The sequence below is a fragment of the Leopardus geoffroyi genome, chromosome X, assembly GCF_018350155.1.
Source record: "Leopardus geoffroyi isolate Oge1 chromosome X, O.geoffroyi_Oge1_pat1.0, whole genome shotgun sequence".
Classification (NCBI taxonomy): domain Eukaryota; kingdom Metazoa; phylum Chordata; class Mammalia; order Carnivora; family Felidae; genus Leopardus; species Leopardus geoffroyi.
The window spans coordinates 10,360,977-10,375,747 of NC_059343.1; the positions used below are offsets into that span (position 1 = coordinate 10,360,977).

A 14,771-nucleotide genomic window follows, 5' to 3' on the forward strand; every position below is an offset into this window, starting at 1 on the left:
CAGAAATATTTTAATACTTACTTTTTTATCCATAATTTTAAATAACTGCATATGTGCATTTCAGAAAAAGAAAAAAGAAAAACCCGGCAAACATAGAATGTAGAGCCGGATTCTTGGGGTAATAAATCAATTTCCTCTGGCATCTACAAACCAACAAGTAATTATTAGCCATTTTATCCGCCAGAGAGCCCCCCCCTCCCCCGCCTTTAAACTAGTTTTCCATTTTCCTGACCAGATGTAGAATCGGATGATTAAACCACTAAAATCCCATTTGTGGCTGTCCCTTTGAATTAAAAGGCATGTTGCTCGTTTGTGGACTTGCGTGGTTCTCTGATGGTTTTTCCTATGCTGTTGTTTCAAGCTGCTCGGTCTTCTTTAGGAAATATGCACAGAACATGTCGCTGCAGCTACAGAGAAGCTGTCGGCTGAACTGGTATTTTCTGATTTCTGTAGTTGCCCAGACATCAGAATCCATTGTATGGTTCTCAATCATAAGTTCATTCTTAACTATTGTTTCCTTTTTTTTTTTTTTTTTTACCAAATGGGAATAAGGCTAGATTTAATAACAAATCTCCATTATCTTCTAACAAAGCTGTAGTGCTAAGATGCATTTGTGGGGAAGGAACTCTTTACAGTGGATAAGAAATCTTACTTGATTAACAAGTCTTTGGTGGCCCAAGAGTGGGTCGTTAACATTTTGGAGAGCTTTTCAAGTGATGCTTTGTACCCAACGTCAAAAATGATGATTTGGGAGAAATCGATACACCTCAGATTTCCCAGCCTCACCTTTTCACCTAAAGACACGCATGGGAAAGCAAGAAAACTCGAGAAGAAGGATTTCTCTGGAGAGTTGCGGTAATGTGCGAGCACTGTTCAGACAGAGGACCCTGGACTCTTTCCCCAAAGTTTTTAATTAGGCTTTTAAAAAAATATCGTGTTTCAACCAATTTCAATTTTTTTGTTGTGATTTTACATCCCAACAGCTTTGGCAATCTTTTTTTTTTTTTTTTTTTTTTTTTGAGGTGGAATTGACAGTTAATATCATATTAATTACAGGTGTACAACATAATGACTTAATATTTGTATCTATTGCAAAATGATCACCATAGGTCAAGTTACTCTCTGTCACCATGCATAGCTGCAATTTTTTTTCTTGTAACGACAACTTTTAAGACTTTTTCTCTTAGCAACTTTCAAATACGCAAAATAGTATTATTAACCATCTGTACATTACATCCCTATGACTTACTTATTTTATAACTAGAAGTTTATACCTTTTGACCCCCTTTACCCATTTCACATTTACCCCCACCTCCCTGCCTGTGGCAACCACCCATCTCTTCTCTGTATTTATGAGCTTGTGTTTTTTTTGTTGTTGTTTGTTATTTATATTCCACATAGAAGTGAGCTCATATGCTTTTGTCTTTTTCTGTCTGACTTATTTCACTTAGCATAACGTCCTCACGGTCCATCCATGTTTTTGCATATGGCAAAATTTCACACTTTTTTTTATGACTGAATAATACTCCATTGTGTATATATACCACATTTTCTTTATTTCTTTCTTAACTTCTTTCTTCCTTCCTTCCTTTCTTTCTTTCTTTCTTTCTTTCTTTCTTTCTTTCTTTCTTTCTTTCTTTTTTAAGATTTATTTATTTTTGAGAGAGAAAGCACAAGTAGGGAAGGGGCAGAGAGAAAGGGGGACAGAGAATCCAAAGCGGGCTCTGCACTGACAGTAGTGAGCCTGATGCGGGGCTTGAACCCACGAACCGTGGGATCATGACCTAAACTGAACTCAGACGCTCAACCGACGGAGCCACCCAGGCACGCCATATACCACATTTTCTTTATCCATTCATCCGTCAATGGACACTTAGGTTGTTTCCAGATCTTGGCTATTGTAAATAATGCTGCAGTGAACATGGGGCGTGTGTGTATCTTTTCTAGTTTTCTTTGGATAAATACTCAGAAGTGGAACTGCTAGGTCATATGGTAGTTTTCTTTTTAATTTTTTGAGGAACTTCCATACTGTTTTCCAATTCACATTCCCATCAGCGGTGCACAGGGGCTCCCTTTTCTCCCCATCCTCGCCAACACTTATTTCTTGTCTTTTTGATAATAGCCATTCTAACTGGTATGAGGTGATCTATCCTTGTGGTTTTGATTTGCGTTTCCTTGATGACGAGTGACGTTGAGCATCTTTTCATATACCTGTCGGCCATCTGGCTGTCTTTGCAAAAATGTTTATTCAGATCTGCCTTTTTTTTTTTTTTTTAATCAGGTTGGTCTTGTTGTTATTGAGTTGTATGGGTTCTTTATATATTGTGGGTATTAACCCCTTACCGGATATATGATTTGCAAATATTTTCTCCCATTCAGTAGGTTGCCTTTTCATTTTGTGGATGGTTTCCTTTGCTGTGCAGAAGCTTTTTAGTTTGAAGTCATCCCACTTGTTAATTTTCACTTTTGGTGTCAGGTTTCAGTAATGTTGTTGCTTATTGAGTTCACCCTATTCCTACGGAGGCTGCTTTGTCTTGCAAAATCCTTGATATTTCCAAACTGCTTGAAATCCTTCTATAACTCTCCAGAGCCTTCAGGATGGACAAAATGTTTTGCACAGTCGCGGGCCTTTTCTTGCCCCTGCTTATCTCTCTGCTACCTTCTCCTCCCCATACTCTCCCCACTTCCCTTCCCACTCCCCTGCTCTAAACACACACCCCTATCTGAGCTCTAGTTGATAGGCCACCAATCCTCGTGTTCTTAATGGCTCCCTGCTTGGCACAGGCTATTTTCTTTGCCTGGAACATCTTCCCCACCAAACAGCCTCCTTTCGTGTTACCCAGGTAAGTCCCGTCAGCCACCAGAATTCACATCAGGCCCCCGTTTCATCCAGAAAACCCCTCACCTGCCCACCTGAACCTAACGATTCTTTTATCTTCTCCGAGCTCCTGAGAACTTACTCCTTGGATATGATTTGTCATGTTGGAGTGTAATTATCTGTTCACTTGCCTCTCTTCATGCCTAGATTATAAGTTCTTTGTGGGCAGGGGCTGTTCCTTATATATGTCTAGCGTCTCGGTGCCCACTACGGTGCCTAACATGTGTAGTTACTGAATAAATTTGGGGTGAACAAATGGATAGATGGATGAATGAGTAGCGCGGGAGGGTGGAATTATTTTCCCTCTACCGGTCTAGGTTCTTGACTGAGTTCTCCCTGTAATAAAAGATTAATAGAAAACCAAACAGAAGTGTAATAATGTATCTACCTGCTGTGCACATGGGGGAGACCCAGGAAAACCAAATAACTCCCCCAAATGGAGTTATTTAAGGAACATCTCCAGCTAAAGACCAAAGATGATGTTGAGGGTGGGGGGGAGCAGGTTATGAGAGGTTACCAGGCAAAGCACTGTAAACAAGGGTAAGGCTGTTACACAGATTTAAGTCCTGGCCTTCTCCATTGATAACAGTTTCTTGAGATTTAAAGTCATCATTGGGGTACCTGGGTGGCTCAGTCAGTTAAGCGTCCGACTTCCACTCAGGTCGTGATCTTGTGGTCCGTGGGTTCGAGCGAGCCCCACATCGGGCTCTGCACTGTCAGTGCGGAGCCTGTCTGGGATTCTCTCTCCCTTTCTCTCTGCCCTTCCCCTGCTTGTGTGTGCGCTCTCACGCTCTCTCTCTCTCTCTCTCTCTCTCTCAAAATAAATAACTTAAAAAAAATAATAAAGCCATTATCCCCTTCCTGGTACAGAGAGGGGGACACCCTTACAGATGGAGATTTCTCTTCTCAGGTTTTCAGAGCTTCTCCTATGTCTGCTGTTTCCTAAAAATAATCAGCCCCAAATAGCCCTTATGCCAAAGAAGCATATTTTGAGGTGAAAACTCTATTCCCCTTCCATACTTTGGTGAAGTGTGTTCCCCTCTGACTTTTGATACAATGTAAAGTCCCCCGGTCTTTTTCTTGGCCCTGGTTTCTTCAGGTGTAAAATGATAGGGTAGAACAGGGCTGATGCCTAAGGTTACTTTCTTTAAGGTAAAATTCTATAATAACCTCCCCTTACGGTGAAAACCGATTCGTAGGTACGTTAACAAGTCAATTCGCGTGGAAACTGTGGCAACCACAAGAATGTGCCTTGCAGACTTCCAACTGCCGGGGGTGTAATTGACCCAGGGCCCCGACTACTCTGCTCTTAGAAATCCATCACCACATTTGGGGCGCCTGTGTGGTTCAGTGGGTTATGTGTCCGCCTTTGGCTCAGGTCATGAATCTTGCAGACCGTGAGTTCAGGCCCCGCGGCAGGCTCTGTGCTGACAGCTCAGGGCCTGGAGCCTGCTTCAGATTCTGTGTCTCTGTCTCTCTCTGCCCCTCCCCTGCTCGTGCTCTCTCTCTCTCTCTCTCTCAAAAATAAACGTTAAAAAAAAAAAAGAAAAATCCATCACCACATTTGAGCAAGGCCACGCCTCCCATGGGCTGCTCCCTCCAGGCCGCCTTCCAGGCTGAGCATGGCAGGAATACTAAGGCAGGACCTTTTGTGGGAAATACCACTCTCCTCGGAAGGTCAGCTCGGGCTCCAGGAGTCCCCTCGGTTTTGCCAAACCTTCCTTAGACTAGGCGGCAGCCTCGGATGCTTCCGCTCAACTTTTTTCCCTGTTCCCTCCGCTGCGAGTCAGATGTCCATGGGGCTCCAATAGATGTCCCAGCCTTCCCCGGCTCCCGTCCATTTTCTCTCACAGGTGTTTCCTGTAATAACATCCTTGCACGTTTAGTCCCCTTATGGGTTCTGCTTCTCAGGGGACTCGGACTGAAGCAGAAACCTAGTTCAAACTGAGATTCTTTTCGTTGATTATGAGTCAATGGCAGTTTCAAACCTTATACCCTCTTCAACACATCTAATAATAATCCTACACTACTGAGAGCGATCAGGTAGAGGGCATTTACCATGTTAGTCACTGTTCTAAGCCCTTTACGTATATGTATTCAATCATCTCGTTGTCACAAAAACCCTTAAAGTAAATACCCTTTTTATCCTCGTTTTACAAATGAGATCAGTCGAGACAGAGAGAGGTGAAGTAACGTGCTGAAAGTCACAGGCCCGTATATAGTAGAGCCAAGATTCCAATTCAGGAAGGAGACTGTAGTCCTAACCATCGTATTTTATAACCACTCAGCATCAGCTGATCCTGCTTTTTCTAGAAACACTCTCTGCATTTGGCTTTCCTGACACTGTACTAACCTGGTGTTCCTTTTACCTTTCTGAGCATTGTTTGGGTCTCTTTCTAGACCTTTCCCCTCCCTCCATGGCCCACCTTCACGTGCTAGTTTCCCTGGGGCTGTGCCCCAAGCCTTCTTTTCTTCTTACACTGCATGCATTCCCATGGACTCAGTAATCAAGTACCTCCAGAAGACTCCAGAATGCAGTCCTGCTTCCTGGACTTCTGGCCTCAATCTCCAGCTTCCTACTCAACATCCTGTCTAATGAGCCCTTACAATTATCATGTCCCAAAGACAACTCTTCATTTACTCTGCTCCTGGATGTGGTCCTCCATCCATACTCCCCATTCCAGAAACAACACCCTGCCATCTTCCCAATTTTGCATCCCTCTCACACTCCACGTCTGATTGACCAGAATACGACCTGTGTGAGGCTGAGGGCTGACGTTCCTCATGATCGCTGCTGAGCTTCTGGAGACTAACCCAATGCCTGGTACATGGTAGGTTCTCAGTAAATACTGAATGTTTCAATGAATGAATGAATGAATGAATGAATGAATGAAGATTCATCCATCACCAAGCCTTTTGGTGCCACCTTGAACCATTCACTTTTCCCCACTGCCCCTGCTACCGCTCCAGTCCAAAAGACCAGCATCTTCCAAGCCAACTGGCAGCGTCCCTATTTCCGTGTTGCCTCCATCTTGTCCACTTTCCAGACTGCTGCCACGATAATAGTTTTCTGAAGGAAAATGTTATCAAATAACCTCCCTACTTCAAACCCTTCCGTGCTGCCCTATGACCATTCAGTTATGAGGCCCCATAGCCCTAGCTTGACTAACATGGCACTCTGCGTTGTAACCCGCTCTCCTCCGTTCCCTCCGATCCTCTCATCTTCTTTTGGTTCCTCGAGCACCAGCATGGTGTCTCTTAGCTCTTACCCTGCACTCGTGCTGTGACTTCTGCCTGTAATATTCTTTCCCTCACTCCACGCGGTTGACTTCTGTTCATCTTCCATTTCACTGAAAGGTTGCGCCCTCAGAGGGAACATCTTGGAACTCTTCAACCAGAGTGTGTCTCTTTGCTCTAAGCTTCTACAGCTGATGGAGTATGTTTAGCGCCTCTATTACCCTCACCCTCTTGTCTGAAAGCTCATAGTCAGGGACCATGTTCATCTCTGTATCCCCAGTCCCCAGCTCAGCGCTCAATACACATTCACGTCCTATTGAATAAGCTGAGCTTGGGGCGTCGGGAAATAGGTAAGGCCCTCCCTTGCAAACCTATAGGCAAGAAGTTGGCCACGGTCATCGCCAAGGTTTTAGTTGATAGATTGAAATCTAATTAAATGCATCCCTGTCTTCCTGTTTGTCATGTTTTCTCTTTGATTTTTATTATTTTTTAAATGTTTGTGTTTTTTGGAGCGAGCATGAGCTGGGGAGGGGCAGAGAGAGAGAGAGAGAGGGAGGGAGGGAGGGAGAGAGAATCCCGGAGCCTGTTTCGGATTCTGTGTCTCCCTCTCTCTCTCTCTCTCTCTCCCTCCCCTGCTCATGCGTGCACTCGCTTGCTCTCTCTCAAAAATAAACTTGAAAAATAAGAAAAGGAAACTAACTAACTATGAGGTTCTAGGGGGAAGAGTTTTCTGCAGGGTGAGACAAAGTTACATTACCGTATTCACCAAGGTTTGGGGATAGCTGTTTTTACCGACTAGTTTCAATCTTTGTGTTCACATCTTAAGGACATCGAGACATGGGGCGCCTGGGTGGCGCAGTCGGTTAAGCGTCCGACTTCAGCCAGGTCACGATCTCGCGGTCCGTGAGTTCGAGCCCCGCGTCAGGCTCTGGGCTGATGGCTCAGAGCCTGGAGCCTGTTTCCGATTCTGTGTCTCCCTCTCTCTCTGCCCCTCCCCCGTTCATGCTCTGTCTCTCTCTGTCCCAAAAATAAATAAACGTTGAAAAAAAAAAATTAAAAAAAAAAAAAAAAAAGGACATCGAGACTAATAATCCAATTTAAAAATGGGCAAAGGACCCGAATAGATCTTTCTCCAAGGAAGGTACACAAATAGCCAATAAACGCATGAAAGATGCCCAACACCATTAGCCATCAGGGAGATGCAAACCAAAACTACAGTAAGATACCACTTCTCATCCACTAGAATGGCTGTAATGAAAAAAAATGGACAATAACAAGTTCTGGTGAGAATGGAGAAATCGGGGGCGCCTGGGTGGCTCAGTCGGTTCAGCGTCTGACTTCAGCTCAGGTCATGATCTCACAGTTCATGGGTTCGACCCCCATGTCGGGCTCTGTGCTGACAGCTTGGAGCCTGGAGCCTGCTTCAGATTCTGTGTCTCCCTCTCTCTCTGCCCCTCCCCGGCTCATGGTCTGTCTCTCTCTGTCTCTCAAAGATGAATAAACGTTAAAAGAAAAATTAAAAAAAAAAAAAAAAAAAAGAATGGAGAAATCAGAAGGCTTGTCCATGGCTGGCAGGAATGTAAAATGATGCGGCCATCTTGGAAAACATTCTGGCAGTTCCTCAGAAAGTTCAACATGGTTACCATATGACCTAGCAGTTCCACTCCTAGAAGTGAAAACACGTCCGTGCAAAAAGTCATACATCAATGTTCACAGCAGCATTATTCGTGATAGCCCAAATGTAGTAACAACCCAAATGTCCATCAGCCACTGAATGGATGAACATATGTGGTGTATCCATACAATGGAAGATTATTCAGCCATAGAAAGGAATGAGGTCCTGTTACGTGCCACAGCACAGATGAGCCTTTTGCATATTAAGTGGAAGAAGCCAAACTCAAAAGATCACATATGATTACATTTATGTGAAACGTCCAAACTAGGCAAATCCCAAAGCAAAGAGTAGATTTGTGGTTGTCAGAGGATAGAAAGGGGGGGAAATTGGAACTACGAATGGGTGTGGCTTTGGGGTTTTTTTTTGTTTTGTTTTGTTTTTTTGTTTGTTTTTGGAGGGATAAAACTGTTCTGGAATTAGATAATGGTGATGGTTTCCCAACAGCGGATACTAAAACGTACTGTGTTTTATTATGTCAATTTTATCAATTTTTAAAATACTAAACCAAGATTCTGAAGCACATCATGATGTGTGGACTGACACACATAACACTTTATGTTCCGTAGTCTGCTTTCTTGTTTGGGAATTGTTAGTAATGTGCAGACTGGGTCAAGATTGTGGCATTTTGGGCAACTGGATACTTCAGCCATTAAGCGTCCGACTCTTGATTTCGGCACAGGTCATGATCTCATGGTTTGTGAGATCGAGCCCCACGTCGGGCTCTGCGCTGACAGCGTGGAGCCTGCTTGGGATTCTCTGTCTGTCTCTCTCTCTCTCTCTCTCTCTCTCTCTCTCTGTCCCTCCCCCTCCCCCAAAATAAGTAAGTGAACTTTAAAAGTTTTTTCTTTCATTAAAAAAAAAAGTTTGTGGGATCCCTTGAAGAATTGTTAGTAATATCCATATCAGATTATGACAGGTGACTGTATTGTTTCTCGGTCAGAGCTCTGAAAGCATCGCAAAGGACACTTACCATGCTGTCCTCGACTGCAATATATCTGTTTACAATAGATTGGGAATTTAAGAGAGAAAATAGTGGGTCTATTTTCATCACTCTATGTGTCTCAGACAGTGCTCGCAATATCGCAAGTGCTGAGTAAAGGTTTCACTTGCAGGGGGACTTAACGGGACAGTCTTGTCCCCAGGGGACGTGTGGCAATGTGTGGAGACACTTTCGCCTGCCACACCTGGAGAGGTGGGTGTGTAACCCACACACTTCTGGCGTGTGTAGGTAGAGGCCAGGGACGTTGCACAGGACAGCCTCCAACGGCAAAGATGTATCTGGCCCAAAGCGTCTGCCACGTAGAGGTTGAAAAACCCAGTTCTAAATGGTCGAGCGAATGACTTACAAATCCATCAAATTAACTTCAGCAGAAGATGAAAGTCCCCTTGAAGAAAAATTAAACACTAAAAGCATCCTGGCGTTCGGTGTTCTCGGTTAACGAAATGTCCCAGACCGTATCTTTGTGGCTCTTGACGGAAGAACCAGGCTGGTGGGAGAGGCAGACCACAAGGGAAAACCGCAAGGCTGTGTAACTTCCCGACCTTGACTAAGGTGTTATCGCGTAGAATTCAGTCGTGCAGCAGAAAGCAGGTGGTAACGCGTGCGTTCCTTGTCTGTTAAAGAGCCCGGGAAACGTTTTACGTTGTACTTAACACGTGGGAGGAAACCATCCCAGCCCTCCACAGAATACACAGCTCCAGTCTTTTCTTCCAGAAACTGGTAGCAACCCTGTCCGACACTAGGTCAGCAGGCAAGTAAATGTGGGCGAGCTTCACTCGTGGCCCAGAATGCTGAGGGGCGCTTGATGGCCGGGCTCGCTCTTTCCGGTCTCCGGATCAGGGGTCGGCAAGTTCCAGCCCGCGGGCCAGCAGTGGTTTGCATCTTTTTAAGTGGTTAAAGCTGAACCAAAGGAAGAGGACTATTCCATGGCGCGCAAAAAGTGTATTAAATTCAAGTTTTGGTGCCCATAAAGAAAGTTTCTTGAACCCAGTTATGCGCACCTGTGTGCTATTGCCTACGGTTGTCCGTCTGGCTGCTTTTGTGCCTGTTCAGAGACCGTGTGACCGTATTTATGACAAAGCCTAGGATATTTACCATCTGACCCTTTATGAGAAACATTTGCCACTCCCTGCTCCACAGTTAAGGAGTGTAGCAAATGGTGTTTCTGGGAGGCGGTCTGGACCAAGAACCCGCCCCGGGCTGGATTCCCCGACACCCGGCTCTGCTGGGCACATGACTGTCCCCCCCTCACCCCCACCCCGGGCTGGAGTGTCCTCATGTGTGACATGAGAGGGCTTTGCCAAAGGGTCTCTGGAGCCCTTCCAGTTCTTAACTGCCTGTGGCGTGTGGAGATTCCAGTTTGTCTAGTGGTTCCCAGGTGGCCAGTGGGGTGAATGCAGCCCTCTTGTCTGGGACAAAGCGGCAGGGCCGGGGAGTCACATTACCGCCCTCGGCAGCGAAACAGACACAGACCTGGATCGCCACTGTGTCTGTGAGGAATTGGAGCGGAAAATTGGCACCGCGGAGTGTCCAGAGACCAACTTTGGGCCCCTCTCACGCGCCCTCATTTTATAGATTATGTCACTCAATTCTTTTAACCCTGAAGAAGAAAGAAATGGACGGCGCTTATGATCGGGGAAGGCTGGTAAGGGATGGTGGCAGAGGCTGGCAACCTGAAATTGATGTTTTCAGAATCTAATTTAGCCCTTAGGGCGGGTTTATTGAAACTCACCAGGTACTTGTCATCTCTCCTGCTCATTGACTAGCAGGAAAGGGTCTCTGTTGCCCTTTCTGTTTTCTCAGTACTAACGGGTGGCTCTTGACCCACAGTGCAAAGGATCGTGGGCTGTCGACGTCCACACCGCAGCCCGGGCTCTGTCGCTACGGAACTAAGCTGGCCTGCTGCTATGGCTGGAGAAGGAACAGCAGGGGAGGCTGTGAAGGTAATTTTATAAAAACTCAGACCACCCTGTGCTCGAGTATGAGGCCAGTGTCCTTAGGTTTTTACCTGTGACACTGTAAATTGTCGCCAACTTGTCAGTGGGTTCCCCAGCAGAGGGACGAAAATATCTGTACCCAGGGTCCGGGTTCCTGTGAGATGTTTTCCCGTTCAAAATGTGGCTGCTACCTTCATTCTAGACAGGATTTGCTTTAGGAGAGGGGTCTTGCGAGTTACTTCTGTTGGTCTCAAACGGGCCAGTATACTTCCTTCTAGTTATAATTGTTCCAATTGATCGCTAATGAAATCTACTTGTTAATTATGAATCATCCAACCAGTAGGCTCCAATTACACACCAGAAAATAAGTCATTTACTTCATGGTTTGGTTACTCACATTTTTAAAGTCCATTATGCCTGTTTCTAGGTATTTCAAGAGATAGGTGCGTATAGGTAAACACTTCAAGTATTTTTCTGATCCTTTTGTCTGGATTTCAATCTAAGGAACCGTAACTTGCTTTGGATACGGTTTCTCAGACCATGTGTGAGGAACTCCCAAGAAAGGCCTCTGATCATTTTCAGGAGGGCTAGGGAGGACGAGGCTTTGCATACTTTTATGTCACTTTCTTTTTTTTATAAAAATTTTTTTTTATGTTTGTTTATTTTTGAGAGAGAGCACGAGCAGGGGGAGGGGCGGAGAGTGGGACACAGAATCCAAAGCTGGCTCCAGGCCCCGAGCTGTCAGCACAGAGCCCGACGCAGGTTCGGACCCACGAACCGCGAGATCATGTCCGCCAAAGTCGGACGCTCAACCGACTGAGCCACCCAGAAGCCCCTCTTTGTTTTGTATGACTGTCTATGAGAACCCACAGTCACAGTGAAGAAGAATCCGATCCACATTCCTCCTAGCTGACTGTCTGACTGGGGGTACATTCCTTCAGGGCAGGAATCTGGTCTCATGGTCCCCATGTTCCTAGCAGGTGGCTATACCTGAACCCAAAGCCCTTAATCTCTTCAGTAGGATAAACACACAACTGGATTATAAAAGTAAGGTGCAAAACTGTTAGCTTTTTTTAACAGTACTACCTTCCTTCTGTCTCTGCCCTGAACTCTTCCTCTCTAGCTGGTTAAGAAATAGCCAGATAGACCACAGGTGAAGACAGAACTTGAGAATAACTGAGATCTATAAAACCCTGGAAGGCACTGATAATGCTCCTACCCGCTCATTATTATGCAACAACTCTCGCCATCAGCCTCCTTGTGCCAAGATGATAAGAGTATAAAGATACCAGAAAAATAGTTGAAGGTCGTTCTTGCCCACCTCGGTAAAGTTAGAACATTCTCCTGGGGCTTTGTCAATTAAAAAAAAAGAGGGTGGGGCCTCACACTGACAGGATTTACAGTGTCCCGATCAAGGACATTGTCCTGAGAACTCAGAATGCTGTCTGTGACCTTGGGCAAGGTGGGTAAGCCGGCTGAGGCTCTCCTTCCTCCATGTGGAGAGATTAAGCCCTGCTTCAGAGGATGAGGAGAGTAAGCATCGAAGAATATGCTCGTTCCCTGGCACGCGTAGAAAATACGTCATAAATCACCCTTGATTCGGAAAGGACCAGTAACTCTCCTGTCCCCGAAAGCACCAGGTGATGCAGGAATGAAACGTTGCTGTATTCTTTTTCGAGACACAGCACATTTTTATTTGAAGCCAGTCAGGTGGAAAGGGGCAAAAACCACGTGGAGCGCATGCTTTGGAATCTCTCACAGTTGCACAAACCCCAGCACCTACTGCCATAAAACTGACACGTCTCTGGTGAATAAATGAGGGCGATAAGGTCTGTTCTGTACCTAAATCAGAGCAGGTTGGCCGTGGCGCAGCCAGCCGGTCACGTTCTCGATGCTTTTGTGGACAATGTACTACCACAGGCGGGAGAGGCTTTAAAGCAAGATGTTAAAAGAGCACGTGCACAGGGTTCGAGCGAAATGCTCACTGTGCGTGTTTGGCAAGCCGGGGGGACCATCGCTGCCCGAGCCCAAGGTTCAGGTATTGCATTGCGATGATTTCTGTATCTGAAATCCGTGTTGTATCACGTCCAATTTGCATGGTCCTTCTTGACGGTAAAGTCATCTCCTTGAAGCACCAAATAACAGCGTGATTAGCCCCCGACTGCCAGACCTCTGATTCCCAAGCCAGAGTGTGGGCTGAATGGTAATGAGGCGAGAACGCACGTCCTGAACAAGCCGAGTCACACCCCAGCCTGGGAGTCACTTCCATCTGTCTGTCCCTTCCTCCAGAGGCCCTGACTCCACGCTGGCACTTTCTAGCTCTTGGCGGGATGGCTCAGCTCGACATCGTTACCCTTCAAATGTACGGCACTTAGCGCGCTGAGATACGAAGCTGAGAGCTGTCCGTGAACGCATTCCCACTGAGAATCTGGAGGAATCTAGGGAGGATGAACAAGAACGTTAGCTGGAGGACACTTAAACCTCAGGCCGTTGTAGACATAAACCAAACTTCCCTGTGCTGGACCCTGGCTGTTCGAATCACAGATCCGAAGTCACTGTAAATGGAAAACATCTTGCTGAAGCTTTGACCTCAGAGCAGCGGGGATATTATTCACCATTTCTCTCATGTTCTATTTGGCACTGGGCCTGGCTTTCCTCTCTGGCCCACGTTGAAAATAACTTTCGAGGGAGCCATCAGAGGTATTCAAGGCTCAAAAAAGTAACAGATTTCTTTTCCTAACATCTGAACTTAAGGCTGCCTCTCCAAGAACGCATCCATGACAAAATAGGCGCTGGAAAGCAGAATTCTCTTTTGTCTCCAGAAGTGAAAGCAATTTGCCGGGAAGCATTTTTTCCTGACCTTCTCACTTGTGATTTGTTCAGAGCCATAAAAGGTTGCCCTGGTCAGAGTTCTGCACCTTTTATTTTACTTACGACTCAGAACCGTTTGCGTGTCTGACACGTTCACGACACCGCTAAGCGCGGCGGGAGGACCAACGATGAATGTTTGCGTCTGTGTTCTGAAGGCACTGGGAGCAGATAGGAGATGCAAGTCAAGGATAGAAACCAAATATACGTCTAGTTATTTAATAAGATGGTACCTGATCGGCTTCATGGGAGAGGCCCGCCAGAGGTCTGTGGAATTCTCAAGTTCACACATGGCCAGAGAAACCCCTGAAGGCTTCTGGAAGCAGAGGTCATGCAAAGTAGTCTTTGAAGGATAAGGAGGATATTAACCATTGGAGGGTGAAAAAGGGGTGCCTGTGGGTGAGAAGAGGCCGAAAGGGTAGATTTATTATTTTAAAAAATATTTTAATGTTTTTATTCTTGAGAGAGAGAGAGAGAGAGCATGAACGGGGCAGGGGCAGAGCGAGAGGGGGACACAGAATCCAAAGCAGGCTCCGTTCTCTGAGCTGTCAGCACAGAGCCCAACGCGGGGCTCGAACTCACAAGCTGTGAGACCATGACCTGAGCCGAAGTCGGACCCTCAACCGACTGAGCCACCCAGGCGCCCCACATTTATTAATTTTTAAATGTTTATTTATTTATTTTGAGAACAAGAGAGATTGCGAGCACCTGTGCACTAGCAGGGGAGGGGCGGAGAGAAAGAATCCTGAGCAGGCTTTGCACTGTCAGCACAGAGCCCGACACGGGATTCAAACTCATGAACCGCAAGATCATGACCTGGGCCAGAGAGTCACTTAACTGACTCAGCCACCCAGGCGCCCCAGAAAAGGGTAGATTTAGAGAAGAGTAGGCAATCTTGTTTGACCACAGGGTTGCCTATGTCTAGGGAACAGAGTAGGCCAAGGGAATGAATGAAGATGAAGCCAGGCCATGGTGATGGTACCTATACTGTATTCTAGAGGCAGTTCATAATATCTGGTGACTTCTGCACAAGGCCTGGCATGATCAGAGCTGTGCTTCTGGAATATCGGCTTAATGTCGTATCTGACATCAGATTTCCTAGGAGCAGAGCCTGTAAGGGGGCTTCCTGGACAAACAATCTGTTGAGAGGTGCTCTCCGGAGAGATCTGTAAGGGA

At 45.9% G+C, this 14,771-nt stretch overlaps 1 protein-coding gene across 9 annotated transcripts in view; it reads left to right on the forward strand.

Annotated features, from left to right (window-relative positions):
- Positions 1 to 14,771, forward strand: part of EGFL6 (EGF like domain multiple 6) — a 71,806-nt gene that overhangs the window by 27,875 nt on the left and 29,160 nt on the right. For 8 of the 9 annotated variants that reach the window (XM_045471251.1, XM_045471252.1, XM_045471243.1 and 5 more), the window contains exon 2: positions 10,621 to 10,733. In XM_045471251.1, coding sequence (XP_045327207.1) covers positions 10,621 to 10,733 — 113 coding nt within the window. Of the gene's footprint in view, positions 1 to 10,218; positions 10,436 to 10,620; positions 10,734 to 14,771 lie in introns of those variants that run through there. The other variant, XM_045471250.1, reaches the window with a different exon arrangement.